This window comes from Micropterus salmoides, unplaced genomic scaffold (genome assembly GCF_014851395.1).
Source record: "Micropterus salmoides isolate LMB-PRFRI ecotype aquatic unplaced genomic scaffold, ASM1485139v1 Ms_hic_scaffold_5, whole genome shotgun sequence".
Taxonomy (NCBI): Eukaryota; Metazoa; Chordata; class Actinopteri; order Centrarchiformes; family Centrarchidae; genus Micropterus; species Micropterus salmoides.
Genome location: NW_024044237.1, coordinates 30210507 through 30228819, shown reverse-complemented (window position 1 = coordinate 30228819; position 18313 = coordinate 30210507). Strand labels below are relative to the sequence as shown.

Sequence of the window (18313 nt, the reverse complement as noted above, 5' to 3'; positions counted from 1 at the left end):
TCTGTATATGCAGTACCATTTTTTCATCTGTGTATTGTTCTAAAAATTGTGGGGTTTTTTGGTGATACTATTTCAGGAAATTGTTATTGGTTTGTGGTCCACTGCCAGACATTATGTGACTGTAGAGGAGTCTCCTCTCATCACGTTGATGTTTTATCTCAGAACATGAAAGCGATGTCTGCTGGGAGTTTCCATACTAAAACTTTTTTGGGGTTTCTATTAAATAATTCATCAAAGCAAAGAAACAGATTCACATGCCACTGCTCCCTCAGGGAAACAGGATTTTGGCAAAGGCTAAGTTTGCTTCTGTGAAGTTCATTCATGCTTTTCTAAACCAACAGAGATTTCTTTTCTCTGTCGATACCAAAGTGATAGTGATGACCTCTTTTGACGTGAATCCATGAACCTGACTTTGGTCTGAACATGAAGGGTTTCCAAGGAGAAGGAAGTGAAAAGGAGGGGGAAAAAGCACTGAAAACAACAGAGGCGACGCATTCCTCTATTTAATTGACTCCCCTCATATGACCCTGTGGTAGCTTGAAAACACTGTTCAGACAGAGACGTTTCCAGCATTTTTAGGATGCATCTTTCCATTGAGGTGTTTAATTTGATATAGTTGTAGTTGATTTAATTTTACTTTTTTGTCTGCTGCAGCACACACATCTGCTCTGTAAATTGTTGTGCCATGTGTCATCCTTCTAAAAATAATCATAAACTAATATTTTTTTGTTTTCATTATGTAACCCCTTACTGTTGCATTAAATTTGATGGAATACCGTTCTGTAGGGTTGGGCGATATGGCCAAAAATCTAATCAGCAAATGAATGAACAAAGTTTTATTATTATATCATACGTATAATAACGCCCCACCAATCATTCGATATTGATAAATGTCAAATCATCATTTCTCTCAAGTTCAAAGGCTGGTTTTTGCTTCTGAGTAAAAGTTGAATAAACTAGATCGTTAATTGGGGTTTTAAACTTTTCTTTATAATAAGAACATGACAAACACTTGCTGAAGAGTGGATCTCTTAACAAAGCTGAGGTAGAACATTCAAAATAATTATCATAAAACTTTTTTCAACAAATATGCATGAGTAAAATTTAGAAAAATGTTTTTTCAGTTTCCTCAACAAAATACATATCTTAATAAAACAATTAATTGCTTAGTAGTTTGTGATCCAAATCAATTAAATCAGTATTGAACGTTTAATGAACATTTGTTATATTGTCATTGAGGAAATTATATTATTATTAGCCCTACTGTTCTAGTATTTGTCTACAAAGATGGAGAGAAAACATGTTAGCAAAATCAGGCAGGCAAAACGCTCTGATTTGGGAGTCAGTGAACTTTCGGAGTTGGCTTTCCTGCTAAAGTCTCCTACTTATCAAACGTACAAACATGAACACACATCTTGTCCTGCACTTAAGCTTATTGAACATGCCAAACAAACATTCACTGGGGAAAAGTGCACTGCTAACGTCAGTTTGCAGGCTAGATAGCTAAATAATGTGTGGCAGCTTAGCAGCTAAACAGCATGTAAACATACCTTTGTAAATGTCACTTTGGTTCGGTTAGATGCTGCTGTGGTCCATACTCCAGAAATGTTAATACATTAATCTGGGTGGTCTTCTGTGAGTAGTTTGTTACTGCCTTTACTAGATCTGAAGCTGAGGGTGTTTATAATTGACTGTTTAATGGCACTTCGCAGTACATTTTATGTTTTTCTGTGCACCATGCCCTGAACCTACAATAAACAGCACTCATTGCATGCGAAAGCAATATGCCACTTCAACTTTTATAGCGATGTTACTGTAGCTGAAGCTTCCTGCTGTAACTCAGAAAGTGTTTTATTAGTCAGGAAGGTAATGCTCTCTACCAAGATGCAAAGCCCACCAGCTAATCAGTCTCCTGAGGATAAGGTAACAGTGAGTGCTGAAAGGTTTGGTCAGATTATATTTCAGTAAAGTCTAGAATGGCCAGAGCATTTGTGTTACTCTTCAATGCAAACTTGTTAATAGAAAAACATATTGTTACTACTACAAGTGTTCTCTCTGGTCAGTCAAGAGTTTACATGTGCACTTGAGCTCAGGATGACATGTATGGGAGCAACAGATGAACACGAATTAGTGTCCTTCGCTGCTCTGCAGTCACTGCCAAACTGAGCTCAAGAAAATGAGAAAAACTTCCTGCCAAATTCCTGCCATTTTCTGCAGGAACCCCAACGGACAAAATATTAATTGACTGAACCTTTAAGACACTGTTTTTTCACCTTGAGGCTTGGGCTCACCAAATATGTATATTATATATTTAAAATGTATAATATATTTTAATATGTCATGTATTTTCTTTTTCTTCAGAATATGAGCAGTCTTGTGTTTCCAATTCAGACCATGTCCAACACCACCTGTATGGAAATTATGAGCCTAATTTATCTGCATATACAGTGATATACTGTACATCACTCTGTCCTCAAACTGTAGACAAATCTTTTGTAAAGGTGGTGACATCCTTCTCCTTGTGAAAATGGTAACTGTAATCGTCCCGTCCACTCTTACTCATTGACAAGGTCAGAGAAGAGCTGACCTAGACTGTTCTGTAACTCAAAGCACACAGGTTCAACTCTTGCAACAACACAACAGCACATTTTTACCTTTTTACACCTTTTTAAGCAAGGTACTGTACCTGACTATGTTCACTGTGAGGGACTCTGAAGACTACATGTCAAAGCAATAAAAGGTTATTCATCTTTAGCAAGCAGAGTACTAATATTCATGTGACACATTTATTGAGGAGCTCCTAAATCAAGGTCATCTACTCAGCTGCAGATATAAAAGTATCTAGGCCACTGAGTCTTAACTGAGATCAGACCATGAAATGTCACTTCAACAAAACAAGGTATGCTATTCTCCAATGTACTAAACCTGGGATTGTTATACATTTAGAGTCTAGACATGTGAATTTTATTCTCTTACGTACAAGACTACAGCATGCTGTTCTTGAAATGTAATTTCCATATGTTGAAAAGACAAAAATATTGACTAGTATAGGGATCTACAGTTTGCTGCTGTCTAGTCGTGAAGATGCACACAGAAGAATTAATTTTATTAACATTTCTCGTGGCAGATCGTGGCTGCTCTCACTGTTAACTGAGAAAATGCAGTCTATTAACTTTAGGCAGTCTGTTTTTATCTAGTCTGTTTGTTAATAATTAATAGTTTGGTAATATACTAATTTGTTTTCTTGCCTAGTGTTAGATGAGAAGAATAATATTACTCTTTTCTGTTGCAGTTTGTTTTCTGTATGGATTTAATAAACTAGATGTATCGTGTTAACTGGTGAGCTTTAGAGATGTTGGTAGGCAGAATTTGTTGCCTTCTTTTTAAAATTGTAGTTAATAGGGTGCTGAACTTCAGAGGTCATGAATGCATTGTAAGGAATAAATGGGAAAAAAATGTTAAACTCAATGATTGACTGTCTAATTTTTACTTTTCGTGTTCTCCTCTTGATTTCTGCCACTTAGCTGGCTCTGCCTATTGATGTTTAAGGAAGACACAAATAATTCTGTCTTCCTCCAGAGCAGGTCTATTGTTTTGTGGATCATGGTTTTGTATTGGAAAGACAGACTTTTAGGCCTCACACAACATTATGCTGTCAATACTAGGCACAAAATGCAAGGAATAGCTGTGCTACTATCTCTTCTCTGTTTGTCTATCTTTATCTGCCTCTCTGTCTAACTTCGAGCACCAAACATGATGCCTCACTGTGATCCCCAGCAGCAGAAATGTGGCCTACTGTCTGTCTACTCGCTGACACACAGCAGTCTATTTCTTTTGCTTCAGGTCCAGTCTCCCTGATGAGCCAAGAAGCTGACAGAAACACGCAGCCGGGCCAGACACTCTACATCCACTCTGCAAATTTTCCCCCCACAGCTGTGCAAATAAATGTAAAAGAAAGTCTCAGGAAATTTAATCTTGTAATTGTTTTGGCTGCCAAATCAGCAGTCCAAAGGGGTCCCCCTTTTTATGGCCAAATCCCTGCCAGTGTTTGTGAGAATAAATGGATTTTATGTAGGTCTGGTCCTAAAAGTCATGCAACAGCAGATATTTTGGAGTGGGAGGCAATTATTTTACTGTTCGTGTTTATGTTTGCACTTGAGATGTTTGTGTGTGTTCATGTGGGACTTCAAATGTATTTATGAGATGTGTGCTGAATGTTGAACTCCAGGAGTAGAAAACAACAATTTGGATTGAAGTTGTTTTAGAAACTTTGCTGCGACACAAACTTACACATTTTTGGAGCATGTACAGTTTTGGTGCACTTAAATGTCTTTCAGTAAATGAAAAGCATCTATATGTGTTGCAATATTTATGTAAGAAAAGCATGCATTACATTAGTCATGCAAATTCATGCTAGCAGGCAGCTTCTCCTCCCTAGAGGGTCTGAACAACTATTACCCAATAAATCCCCTGTCACAACATATTAGCCTGCCAGAGCCATTTGGTCAGGATGATTGCGGCTTATGTCAAGCTTGTTAGTGTTTAGCACTGTTAACCAGAGAGGGACTTGATATACGGCCGGCAGCTTTGTGTAGCTCTCCATACCATTCCCGGGATTTACTGTGAAGGAAAGACGTGAAAGGAGTGTTTATAAAGGTTGTTGGTCTTGTTTTCCAAGTAGAGCTTCTGTGTCTAGACTTCAGATTCAGAGTGACTTGATTATTTGATGTTCTGTTGTTTTGCTCTGAAGCCACTGTATCGTTACACTTTGCTAACTCACGGTGTTGTTCTCTCCGTAGGCTGTGACAGGAAGATGCTTTGGTGACAAGGATTTCAGAGGAGGTTTAGAGAATGGGATACTGCTATGCGAGTAAGTTCTGACTACATACTCATTTTTATCTGTCTTTAAATTGTCCACTGACTGTCTACTAAGCTTTTATCTTCGTTGATCTTATTCTCTTCATGAAAAAATTACGTTTTCTTACTGTTGTCTTACTAACTGTGAAATATAGGTCCTTTCTTTTATTCTTATTTGAGACATTAAGATGAAATTGTGTTACAAAGTGACTTACAATGGGTGCAGCAATAAAGAAAGCTTTAAAGTGCAAGGGTCAAAAACAGGTACAGTGAGCACTCAAACATTTTTCTTGAATATTACATATTACATTCATAGCAATAGTAAGAAAACAATAAAAAACACAATTATTTTAACCTATCATGTGATTCAGAATTAATAGGAAAAATATGAACAGTCAAACAGGTTTTTCTTTCATAAGTGTACTGATTTGTCACAACACTGTGGTCCAGTGATCAGAGACACTTGGACTCTTGTCTCCCCACTCATAATGAGTCGGGGTGCTAAAATGAGACTGAAACACAGGACACAACTCACAGACACTTGCCCTTTCTCTCTTTCACATTCCTTTCTGCCAAGTTGAGTTACACAAGCCCCATGTTTACACCATTTTTGTGAATACAGACATCAAGTCCAAGTTAACAGTGTCCCCACAGATTTTGGAATTTCTGGAATATTATGGAGCAACTAGAGTTACAGTAGTATTCCAAGCCCTGCATATCAGACCATGATTTATAAATGTGTGATTCACACACAGGGCCATCACAGTTATGATCACCAGCTAGAGGTAAAATGAACTGATAAATCGTTTAAGACATTTGTCTCGCAAAAAATTGCTAAATATTTTCTGGCTCCAGCTTCTCCAATGTGTAGATTTGGTATTTCTGTTTCTGTTTTATGTCACTAGTGCAGTGCCCAATCACAGGGGCCGATGTGAAGCCTCCCTGCGCTTTTTAGACTGTTTAAAATGTGCGTCTGACATTGGTTTCACCTACAGCATTAATAACACAGCAATAATAACACTGAAACAACATGACAATGGCGGAGATACTGGTAGATATTCTGCGCTTCCTTAGAACTTTATAAAACTCTTACAACTCCATTTCAACACATTCGTTTCTAACATATCAAACCTGTGTGATGACGATAACTCCATTTCAACAATTCAGTACCACATCGGAACATAAGCCCCTCCCCCGCGTGTGTTCCGCGCTGTTCTCTATCGCTACACTTTTTTTTTTTTTATCTGTTTTTTCCGGCTTTCTTGCCAAAACATGCGTTACCTCTGACATAAATACAGTGGGTTTTTGGATTAAAGAGCAGCAGACCACGATCGACCCTGCCCAAACAACCGGACCAGGCGCCACGGCGGGTGCGGTGATTGTTCACAGGAGAGGAAAGAGAGCCAGGAGAGGAGACATGCTGGCCCAGCTTGGATTTAGTTTTGCTCCTAGAGATCCGATCTGGACAAAATGGGATTCATACTGACCAGAAAACAGAATTCAGAGACTGTTGTGCCCACATTGTTACAGAGACCTGCCCCATCAACCTCCCGGATCAAGCACTCGGCAGGTGGTCCATGTTCCGAGCTGTGAGCGCAAGACTTCGGCAAGATGAGAAAAGGTGGACTCTGTGTTTTACATCGATGATGCTTGGTGCTCAAACGCAGTCAAGTTGGACTCTGTTTCCCAAATGTCAGGCTGTTTAATGTGAAGATGAAACATTCATGTTATCATCTGTTTGCTGCTGTTTACGTTCACCCCAGATGCAAATTCAAAAAATGCATGGTGGAGTTTGCGGTGTATACGTGTAGCCTATGGAAATAACTGTATATACTTTTTTATTTTATTTTATACGTTACCATATTTTAATATAGGCCTACACTTAATATGTTGTGTGTGTAGCATGAAGGAACTACAAATTTCGTTTCGTTATGCAGCCTTGTACTATATAATGACTAATAAACTACCTTGTACCTTGAATTGTGAACTTGTTCCGTCTCAAAATTAAACCAAACGCGACACTGCAGTCCCTTGAGTTCGCAGCAACACACCTGCCACGTTTGAAGTCCATTTGATAAATGGTTCCTGACATAGAGAAATACAAACAGACAGGTGGACATGCACACAGATTCCATTCCTTTACAAGAGAGATTGTAAATTGAATATCTTAAGACTATGAACTTGTGATGGACATTTTGCACTGTTTTCTGACATTTTACAGAATAAAAGCTTTCTATATTATTAATTGAAAAAAGAATCAAAACATTAATCAATAATGGAAATTATAATAATATTTAGTTACAGCCCTATCACCAACAACAATATTAGAATAGGCATTTTAGAAAAACTCCCTCAGAGCTCAAACCTCTGCCCATTCTGCACAATTCTCTCAAATATACATTTGTATCTTGATCTGCCTCAAAATGCACATAATGTAGTTATAGACAATCACGAAAAAACCTGAAAAAAAAATCATTTATTTACTCACAAACATGCTTAGATGGGTTTCACCAAAAAACGCCCTGTGGACAGCATATTCTCAGTCATTACTTATAATCATCCATGTAACGCTGTAATATACACTATGGCAACACACTTTGCTTTTATCCCTCATTGAGCCAGGATGCAGACTGAGATCTTCTGGTAGGGTGCTACCAGCTATTCCAAGGTCCAGGCTGGAACAATCTACCAGGAGACATCAGGCTAGCAGAGTCTTTTCCCAGTTTTATCTCAGTTCTTAAAGGTTCAGTGTTTAATATTTAGGAGGATCTACTGACAGAAATACAATATAATATACATAACTATGTTTTCAGTGGTGGATAAAGACCTTACATAATGAACCGTTATGTTTTCATTACCTTAGAATGTGAATCTACATACACTTTACATGGACAACGCCATGTTGCGCCGCCATGTTTCTACAGTAGACCAAACGGACAACTGCTCTACAGAGCACGTTTTGTCACTACGTTGGAAGAAGAAGAAGATTGGTAAAAAGAGGAGTAATTTGGACAAATAGAGGCTCACACTTATCTTTCAGCACAAGAGCCGGCTGAGCGTGTCGGCCACTGTAGCTACTCCTAGGGCTGAGCGGTGCATTCATGTGCCGTTGGAATAATCACAATCCTTTTTTTCCTCCTTAAATCTTTATTGCAAAAAAAGAAATAAAGTGTACATGGGACATAAAGTAATATACAGTACTTTAATTCGTGCAAAATCACAATTTACATACATATTTTGCAAACATGAAATTTGTAATATGGTTATGACGGTAGTCAGAAGTCGGACACTGAAGTCGGAAGAATGACTTCACAACTCGGGAATTGGGACCACCTGCGGAGCATGTGAATGCATTGTGAACCACTGGTTGCATTTTGCAACCCTCACAACTAGATGCCACTAAAACTTACACACTGAACCTTTAAGACACACAAAAAAGCTTTTACTGTGTGATTCCTATTTTATTTCTATCAACATCTATTTATTTTTCTTAGCATATTGGCCTGTTTAGGTTTTATATATTGATTGTTGTAAACCACTGTGTTTGGCCTGTTCTTACTTTTTTCTCATTTTATTTCAACTTGTTTATGTTTTACATTGATTGTTGTAAAGCACTTTGTTACCTGTATTTAAAAGTGCAATACAACTGAAGCTGCTGTTATTACTAGTATTATTATTATTTGTTTTTATTATTATTATTAACTGTATTCATATCATCACTTCTGAACAGACAGATTTGTAATGAGTAATTGGCTGCAGTACAGATAACTCGTATCATCATGATCAACATTACATCCTCTTGTCCTAACAATCAAGTAACTCTTATCCAGCACAGGAGAGAGCAGACTGGACTTCCTGCATATGGCTTGTTTTGAATTTCGTTAATTCCACAAGCCAAACACCCCTCCAACTTCTTCCTCTTTTTCCTGATACACAAGGCGTCAGGAAATGTGTTTGTCCCTGTACATACCCATAAGATGGTGTATTTATGTCACTTGTACTGTGTTTGTTTTGATTGTGTCTGGGTTTAAAAATGCAGGAAAGCAGTCTCACTCTTGTTATTCCCACTTCCTCTTAATGTTGTAACAAGTTTGAACTGTGACAGTCTTCTCTAGACACAAATGGGCCACATATTTCTGCAGACAACTGGCAAAAAAACTGATTTTAACTGTTGCCATTAGAGGTACAATGGGATTGTAGTATTTTTTTCATCTTGACCAATGCTCAACAATTAAATGGGAAGAATCCACTTGGTTTACTTTTTTGTAATTGGGGGGTAAACTAAACAAATAAAGAAAGCTGACTGCAAGACTATTCTCAGTCCACACAATTTTTCAAGAGTGGAAATACTGTCTTTACTGTTTCTATTGCTCACTCTCCCCTCCTACACATATTGTACACTGAGAGCACCCTTCTCTTGGGGTTGTTGAAAGTTATTCTAGGAAACATACAGTACAATAGGAAATCTCTAACTGAAGTTGAAATAGATAATGCAGGCTGAGGGAAAGGGTTCACTTTAAAGGTAAATCATAGTGTTTCATTTCAAAATACCTGCTGGGATGCCATGAACATCACAGGATGGCTAATATCTCATACTGTAAGAGTATCCGCGGGTGTTTTTTTCCTTTACAGGGCAGATTGCTTGCTCTGATGAGAACACACACAAAAGATGAAACTGGAGACTGAGAGAGAGGAAGAGAGGGAGAAGCGGGAACTCTGAAACTGCTTGTGCATGACTGACAAAGCTGCCTGAGGTTGCAGGAATAAACTGTAACATTGGGGGAAAAAATCATAATAAAGTTCTTTTTGTGTGTGTGCAATGAGAGACGACAGCAGAAGGACATACCTCTTCACATGTGTAGTTCACTGTGATATGGAGTGTTCTGGAACTAGTTAACAGCTCCCAGTAGGTGGAAGGTGAAGCACTGATTCTTGTATCTGATTTAGGATCTGTCTTGCCATAAACCTTGCAGCCACTGTGAAACCTTCAAACATGCTTCTTTCTCCCTTTTTGTTTCCCCTCTTTTCTCTGAGTCTATTTTGCCTGTAGGTATTCCACTCTGCTTGAGCTGGGTTTAAAGTTATGTTGTGATGCATCATATGAAATATTCATTTCAACTTGTCAAGAAGACAAGTTAGGAATGACTCAGCTTTTTTTTTTTTATTGAAATTCAGCCTGTGATGTCATCTTCCCTGTGTCTTTTGTTAGGTTGCTGAGCTCTATTAAACCCGGCCTGGTGAAGAAAATTAACAGACTTCCAACACCCATAGCTGGCCTGGTGAGTCCTCTACCTCCACTCATCCATTATACCTTGTAACTTGTACAAGTTTACAGCATTTCCACCAAAACATAAGACTTCTGATTCTCTTGTTTGTTTTTCTATTGGTTAGCAACCTTGGCCTACACTAGGTGCCTCATATAAAGTACATCATCACCTTTGTCATTGCCGGTGTCTGTTTCCAGGTTGTATTGTAGTGTGATATTTTCCAGATTTTTCATTCTTTGTCAAAGTAGCATCAATAAATATTGTGATGTATTTGCAGTTTATCAGTGATACCTTTCCATGGATGAGTATGCGAGAAAAGAATGGAAAGTTTCAAACTGCAATTAAGTTTGTTCTTTTTTGTCATTGTGCTGTAGGAAGCAAATTCTGGATGCTATTGAACTACAATGTCTCCTAAGGCCCACGATCAGACAGAAAGCACTTTGCAGGTTTAAAAACACGAGGCGCACAGCAATGCCTTTTGGTTGAATTTGGAAAAGAGCAGTGCGTTGCAGGGTTTTTTATGCTGCTAGGCAACCACAGAATCAGCTGTCCTGTCAGTCGAATCAAAGATTATAGCGCCAGCGATATGTAATCTTCGGTTTGCTGCTAAGCAAATGAGGGTGAGGGTTGTACAAACACGCAGACACTGCTGGTAGTACCACCAGCTGGTCCAGTAGCTCAGTTCAAGGGGGGACAGTTTGTTACAGTCTCCTGACAATCCAAGCAACTGTAAACTTATGTTACCACAACTAGGGCCCGTCTTTCCATTCATTTGATTGGACAATGGAAAAAAACGCGAATGACGTTGGGCGCATTTCTGCACAGAGTTGAATTTTTTCCTACTTTGTGCGCTTAGAAAGCTCCTTCAAAATCAAAAAAGGCGCCTCTCACTGCAACAAAAAAAAAATATGTCTGCTCCGGGTCTAAGGCAACAGCTGCAGACATTTACATTTGCATTACATTTACTCATTTAACTAATGCTTTTATCCAAAGCGACTTACAATTGCTATTAGGGCTGACCCCGCATAGTCGAAGATTTGACCAGACCCTGATTCAACTGTCAATCTCACAGTCAAAGCTTCGCAACGGCGTTATGAAATGAGGATCATACCATTTTGGTGATATGGGGGTGCTCTGATTTTAAATAGAACTACCAGTTTTCTCCCAATAAGTTAATATGCTGCCTATTACAATATACACTTCAGCATATAATGCTGTGAATATGAAAAATAAAATGTGAAAAGAAAGAAGCATTTCATAAATGTTTGTAAAGTGTGTGAATAAATGCGTAATGTGTGTGTAGTGGCAGAGTAGTGGCCGCCACACAGACACTCATATGATTTGACTATCAGTCGACTATAAGCAAGACTTGACCATTCTGATTCGACTATGTAAATCCTTAGTCGGGGACAGCCCTAATTGCTATATATTCAGTAGTAGGTTGGGCTGTATAAAGTCACAGAAAAAAAACAGAACTTGTCTTCTGGACTTTTCCTCCCGTGATTCCTTTCACAGCAGCAGCTGAGCTTCTTGTTGAGGAGGTGTGTTGACGACGTAGCCTTTAGCTAACGAATAACTTCTGACTGGTGTGTTCATTGGCGCTTTACCATGTCCAAATCCACTGTGTTGTGACTTGTAACGTAATCACTGTGTTTCTTTGATAAATGCTACAATGTGCCACCTAACCTGGGGGCCCACCGAAGTAAAGTGTATGTGTGAGGAAACACTGAATGAACCGTGTTTTTCTTTTTACAAGCCAGGTCAGTGTCAACCGGCACTTTCTCTACCGCCATCTTGTTAGAGAGTTTGTGGGTAGACGGCTGCGTGCAGACGCAGAGGGAGGGGTGGGGCTGCGCGGTGAGGAAGGGAGAGGCGCAAACGCCTTAACTCAACATCAAACTATATTGGTATAAACGGTATTGTCTAATTTCATATCTCTTTTGAAATTATATCGGTATACCTCAGATACCGATATACCGCCCAGCCCTACTGTCAGAGGTCGCTCGCCTTTGAAGCAACTAGGGATAAAGTGTTTTCCTCAGGGACACATTGGTGGATGTTGTCGCGATAATCATGTGACATGCAGATTTAGTGGCTTGGGCAGACTTTACATTATACAGTACCAGGTGTGTTATCAGAGTTTGATTATCTGAAAGATCTCACTTTTCTGTCCTCGCAGCCAAGGTGTCCATCAGTACCTGTGTGTGACACTAAGCCCTTAATGGCCCACTTACTGTACAGTAAGACAGTTTTGCTGACACATATCATCTGTAAACGTCCTTTCTGTAAAAACCTCTTGACGCAATATCAACATAAATTTATCTTTCCGTTGTATTTACTAAGCAAAATTTGTTTGATTCACTTAAACTGTCAAGTTTTCTTTCCTCTGAGTAGGAAGAATACTGAATAATGTACATTGCTGCTGCTGGTTTTATTTAAGAATCACCTCCTGCTTTGAATGAAAGCCTGTGAATTTTAGTAGACATGAACACTGATACATTTCAGTAGAGTACAGTGCAATACAGTGGAGCCCTTTCATGATGTCTTAAGATCTGGATGAAGTGACCTTTCTGGAGCAGGACTGACATGTTAACAGAGGCACACTGAAAGTTGATCACATAGGAGCTCACGCTGTGTACTTCCGTCTCTCTTTCTTTCCAAACTTGCTCTCACTTGCATTCCTAACTTCTAAAACTGTAAGAAATAGTTGTTTAACATTGTGGGTAATTTGTTGATAATCTTGTAAAACAGTACACAACAGGTCAAAGCTTTGTATTTAGAATTAGAAACACTGTATCTGCGATGGTTTGATAGATCTGTGAATTAGCACTAATACTGGCCACATACTGAGATTCTTTTATTCCCTTTTCAGCGTGTTTTTAAAGCAAATATCTGTTGCCATCTCCCATTGTGAAAATGTGTCATTATTATTTATATCAAATACAGGCCACAACAGTGTGATTAAATAAATGAAACCGCCAGGTTGTTTTATTTCCTTATTGGCACTGGTACAGGAAGTCAAGATTGCGTTTATTATTGTATTTATTGAACGAGTCCCTATGAACATAATGAGGTTAAAACATGATGATGGTATACATGAAAATGGAGCTTGGTATTATTTGGACCACAGCATTTCAGAACAGACCAGGAAGTCTAAGTTGGGCTTTTCTTATCTCATGGCGTTACTAATGGCTGCCAATAAGCCTTCTCTGGCTTTTTACAAGTGGTGGATAATTAAACCGTTGCGGTCTTTACAGGCCTTTTATTTTTCTCACAACACAATCACTGCTAAAATAACAATTGATTATCCTGTTAGAGCTTTTAAACCCAAGAGCTTCTGTACTCACTTCATTTGGTATGTGATCTATACGTAAACAAATATTTCTTCATCTGATTTTACCATCCGGTGTTTTTCACAATAATCGATCGTTTTCCTCTATTTGCGGCCTAATGGACTCTAATCATCTGCACTGGTTGACAGTCATGTCTTTATTAGTGTTTTAAAGGCTTCGTAAGGGCTGTCATTGATCAATCAGGGCACAGTGCCACTTTTCTACCTAGCAACAGTACAATGTAAAAACTTGTTTAATGAAGTGTTTAATTGTCAAATCTTGATTTCAGTAGGATAAATCAAACTGCCAAAATCAAATGAGAAAATTGGATTTGCATTAGCAGCTCCACTTCATTATAATGATATCAATGGCAAGTGGACACACTACCGTCAACACTTGTTTGTTATGTAAGCCCAGTAACAAATAGCTGCTTGTCCATTTTTTGTTAGTGTAAATGAGGCATTGATTCAACTTGATGGCAATTTTGGGGCCATATAGTTGCGTTTTTTATTTGTTATTGTGGATGATACTTCAAAGATGGTGTGATTGCTAACTCTATTTTTTAGTTTGTGTCACAAATTTGTATGGTATCTCAAACAGCAGTGACGCAGTGCAGTTAAAAGACGAAAAACATTACATGACCATCACTAATTGGCCCAAAGGGGCAGATGCATCATCCACTGAAGACAACATGTTTACATCAGAAGTTTGAAAGGTAAAAGAAATATCCCCTGCTGGTTTTATTCCTGTCTAAACAATATGACCATCCATACTTTGGTTTCATAATTCTGCCCTATAGCTTCCTGTGGTGTTGCAGGGGTTTGTCTTCCTCTTGGCTGTGATTAAAGAGGTGAGAAACACATAAACAAGGAGTCTGCTGTTATCTGGCCCACCCTAATAAAACATAGGCTACTCCCCCTTCCTCTTCCTGTTTGGGGGGTAATGGGAAAATGAGTCTCTGAGGAGGTTTGGCTGTTTTGTAATTAGAGCAGCTACCTCCGTGCTTTGGCAGCTCGGCCTGTATGGGCTCAGTGTTCGTCTGAGCAGTTTGGTTGTTTCGTGCTCTGTTCCCAGCCGTCTCTGAGCCGACTGGTATGCTCATGTTTTACGGTGTGTAAACAAGACACGCAGTGGAGATTACCCTGCAAGTTGAATGGTAGTAATTCATGTTTAAAAATGTGTTGTTTTTAAGTTTAGGGCAACTGGTATTTGTGTTACATTTCAGTGACGTACATAAAAATAATAAAATAAACACTTCATAGTTTTATGTAAAACCCTTGTAATTCCAGCTTTAGGGAGTTTCATATTCATTTGCAGTGAGTTCTTTTCAAGCCCATAAAATAAACTAAAATATCATGTCGGTCATGCAGAAGGATATATTTCTTAGTACCAGAAACGCTTACATCTCGGATATAACGAGGAGTTTACTAGAAAATGATAAATGAATAAAATTAAACTAAAAAATATGTGTGTATTATGGCCCGTCCATTACTCATTTTTGATAAATATTGAATTTTTTGAGCAAGACATTTTGCAGTTGAAAGATTAGCTTGTCAGGCTGCTCTGAACACCACTGTTTCTAAAAAACATGCAGTATCTATATTATATATATTCATATTCACAGGTACTGAAATAACTGCAATTGGCCAGTATTGGCTGACATGCTGGTCTAACTCTAATTAGTATGCGTAGAAACTGACCATTACAACAAATATAATTTTTCTTCTTCTGTGTAATATCAGTATGTAATGGTGAATCCCAAAAAAACTAAATGTCACAACAACACATGCAGCACTTTGGTGTCTTTTGAGCGTGGAACATTTGAGGCACAGTCTTATTTTCAAGTGTTATCCTTCCAGGGAGAAAAATAATCAGGAACATATCTTACTGACATCCAAGTGGCTTGTTTCCTAATCCTGGGCAGCTTTCCTCTGGATTCTGTCAAGAACCAATATCAGGGCGTGAACACTGATCCTCTTCCCTGAGAAACCTTGGTCGTCTAATCGTGGTTGTACGATATTGATTACAGTGAGGGAGTTATGTTCAAAGGAACCTTTTTTTTTCTTCTCACACACTTATACACATGTAACTACAGCAAACACACACACACACACACACACAATACTAATCATCATCATATGCACAGCCAGTAATGCTGGAACCTGGAATGTGGTGCTCTCAGACAATTGGGGTTTACTTTATGTTAATTTGTGTTTATAGAGTTCGGTCTACTGCTAATTCCAAATAATCCTTAACTTTTAACTCTAAACGTGTTTAGATTTGGTTCTAAATGCCATTTTAGATGTCTAATTATGCTGTATTTATTACTTCATTTTATCACTTGCTTATTTTACCAATGTTGGTATTTCCACACTGGGAATAACTTTTGCCTCAATTTATTATGACTTTGTGTCAGAGTTAACCTCCTACCTCCCTGTCCTTCTACAAACACATTCAGCTGTCAGTCATTTCATTGCGGTAGACGCCCAGTTTCCTCTGGCAGTGACCTGCAAATCACCACAAAGTTATGCTCACTTCTTAAGACACAAACACTCTCACACTCTCCAAACACCCATTAAATGATCCTGCCATTATGCAAGTTTCTACTAAATAAGCCTGTTTAATTTCAATGTTTATGAATCCAGGCCGTGTGAAATACCAGCTAAGGGAGAAAAATGTAGTTAGACGTTCTTTAACTACTGAAGTTAGAGTTGAAGCTGCTTTGTAATAGCTGAAATTGTTGTTGTTGTTGTCAACACCACCAGATCCTCATCTAGCCCCTGGCTAGAACTTTTCAAATGCTCCCCATTTTATACTTCTCTATGGTTTAGTGGCTTCTTATCATACAGGTCCTAAGGGCATGTCTCTTTACAGTGCCTATAGCACAACATGCAGGTAGGGCTGATAGGCACATTATTATAGCAACCATGATTGCATTGTTTTTATTTCATTTTTTATTACTCACCTGAGAACAAACATCAAAAGCTGAGAGCTGCCAATAGCTTCTGCTCTCTTCCACAGTTAGCCAGCAACTCCAATTTAAGTAAGCATGGATTAAGTATGCTTGCTCAACTGCAGAGAGGTTTGTTTATGTACTTTCTGTGTATTTGAAAGATCCTCCCAGTTGTTAAACATTACTACAGAATCCCCACTTATGGGGAGATTTGGGTCATATTTGGTCCCTGTTACAGCCCCCACCCCCCCACCCCCAAGGGAGTCCCTTATTGTTTAGAGTGATAGCTCATTTCTGATATCTGGAAAATGTTCTTAAGGAGAGCCCACACTGATATTAATTGAATGCTACTTAATAACACTGTAGCTGTGTCCTCCCTGGAGTAAAACTGTCAAAAGAGATTGTTGTGTCCTCACTCAAAGAGAGGTGTGTGTGTGTGTGTGTGTGTGTGTGTGTTTGTGTGTGCGTGTGTGTGTGTGTGGGCGGGTGGATTTGCTTCTCTGGGAGAGCAGAGATGGCCCTGTCCCAAAAACACAGGAAGCTGCAGGGTGTGTATGGAGAGGGTGTTTTATTATGAATGGGAAAGGATTGTGAGAACAAGTGTTTCCAAATGTGTGTTTATGTGTTTTGTGAGTACATATAAATAAGTCTCGCAGTTGCGTGCGTGGAACACTTGGAAGGATGCATATATAAAACTGCATTTTATCTAAATGTGTGCATATTGTATGTGAATTTAAGAACATTGTATTTGTGTTTTGGTGCGTGATAGAGATAAAGAGTGAGTGCTTGGGACAATCAGGGTGGAGAGGAAGTGGTGACACCCAGAGAGAGAGAGAGAAAGAGAGAGAGGGGCTTTGGCTGTGTCCCTCTGAAGGATAGAGAGACGGAAACCGAAAGAGAGATCCTGGGAAAGGGAGAGGAGAGCTTGGCTCAGGTTGCGTCCAACAAAGAGATTGTCTGAGAGCAGAGGGGAGCGAGGGAGAAAGACCAAGAAGATGGGGAGAGAGTGAAAGATAGAGAGGAAAAGAAAGACAGAATGATCGAGGGAAGCAGGTGAAGGAGGAGAGATAAAAAGGAAGCAGGAGGCACGTTAAGTAAGCTAAAGGTGAAGAGTGAAAGTTGGAGTAATCTGAGAGGAGATGTACGGAAGCTGGCCACAAAACCTGGTGGTGTCACGTTTCTGTCGAGCAGGTATCCTGATTTTTTTGTGTGTGTGTGTGTGTGCAAAAGAGAAGAATTAATCCTCGTCAAATAGTAAAATAAGTTGCCTGGACCCTTGTCATCTCTTGTAGTTTTACATATCTACATGTGTTTGTATACGCTTGCCTGACAGAGAGACCTTGAAAGGGTTGTTCAGAGGTGTGTGTGTGTGTGTATCAGAGAGTAAGAGGCTTAATGTTCAGTAAAAAGGTATATTGATGTTGTATCAAATTATCTATATGAATGTTCTTGTACAGTTCTGTTTGTGAGGACCTATTTTTACACTTGTAAAACCTTTTTGGACTATGAAGACAGCTTGTCCGGTAGGTACAAGGCAGATTTATTTTGACACAGTACAACAGGTTATAGAGTGAAATTGAGTTCGTAACTACCTTCTGCTACGTAGCAGACAATATATATTGATATAGAAGGAATTTAAAAAATGGTAAACTAACAGTGGAGCAGTGCTGAGAATGAATTTGACTTTAAAAGTCAGATAGCTTGGGTGAAAACAGTCTGGTGTTGCGACAACAGAAACAGGCAAACAGGTGAACAGGCTGTGTGGGTACTGTCCTTTAGTATCCTTTGGGCTCTGTGTAATCACCTCACTTCACTGATATCACTGACGCTCGGGAGTTTGGTATAAAACGATCTTTAGAGCAGTTTTAATCACCCACTGCAGAGCCCTCTGGTCCTGTGCCGTG

The 18313-nt window shown here is 38.9% G+C and overlaps 1 protein-coding gene across 6 annotated transcripts in view; it reads left to right on the top strand.

Annotated features, from left to right (window-relative positions):
- The window catches only part of LOC119888525 (LIM and calponin homology domains-containing protein 1-like), a 98115-nt gene that overhangs the window by 34227 nt on the left and 45575 nt on the right, over positions 1-18313 (top strand). For 5 of the 6 annotated variants that reach the window (XM_038699121.1, XM_038699118.1, XM_038699119.1 and 2 more), the window contains exons 2-3: positions 4800-4870; positions 10067-10136. In XM_038699121.1, coding sequence (XP_038555049.1) covers positions 4800-4870; positions 10067-10136 — 141 coding nt within the window. Of the gene's footprint in view, positions 1-4799; positions 4871-10066; positions 10137-17548; positions 17601-18313 lie in introns of those variants that run through there. The other variant, XM_038699124.1, reaches the window with a different exon arrangement.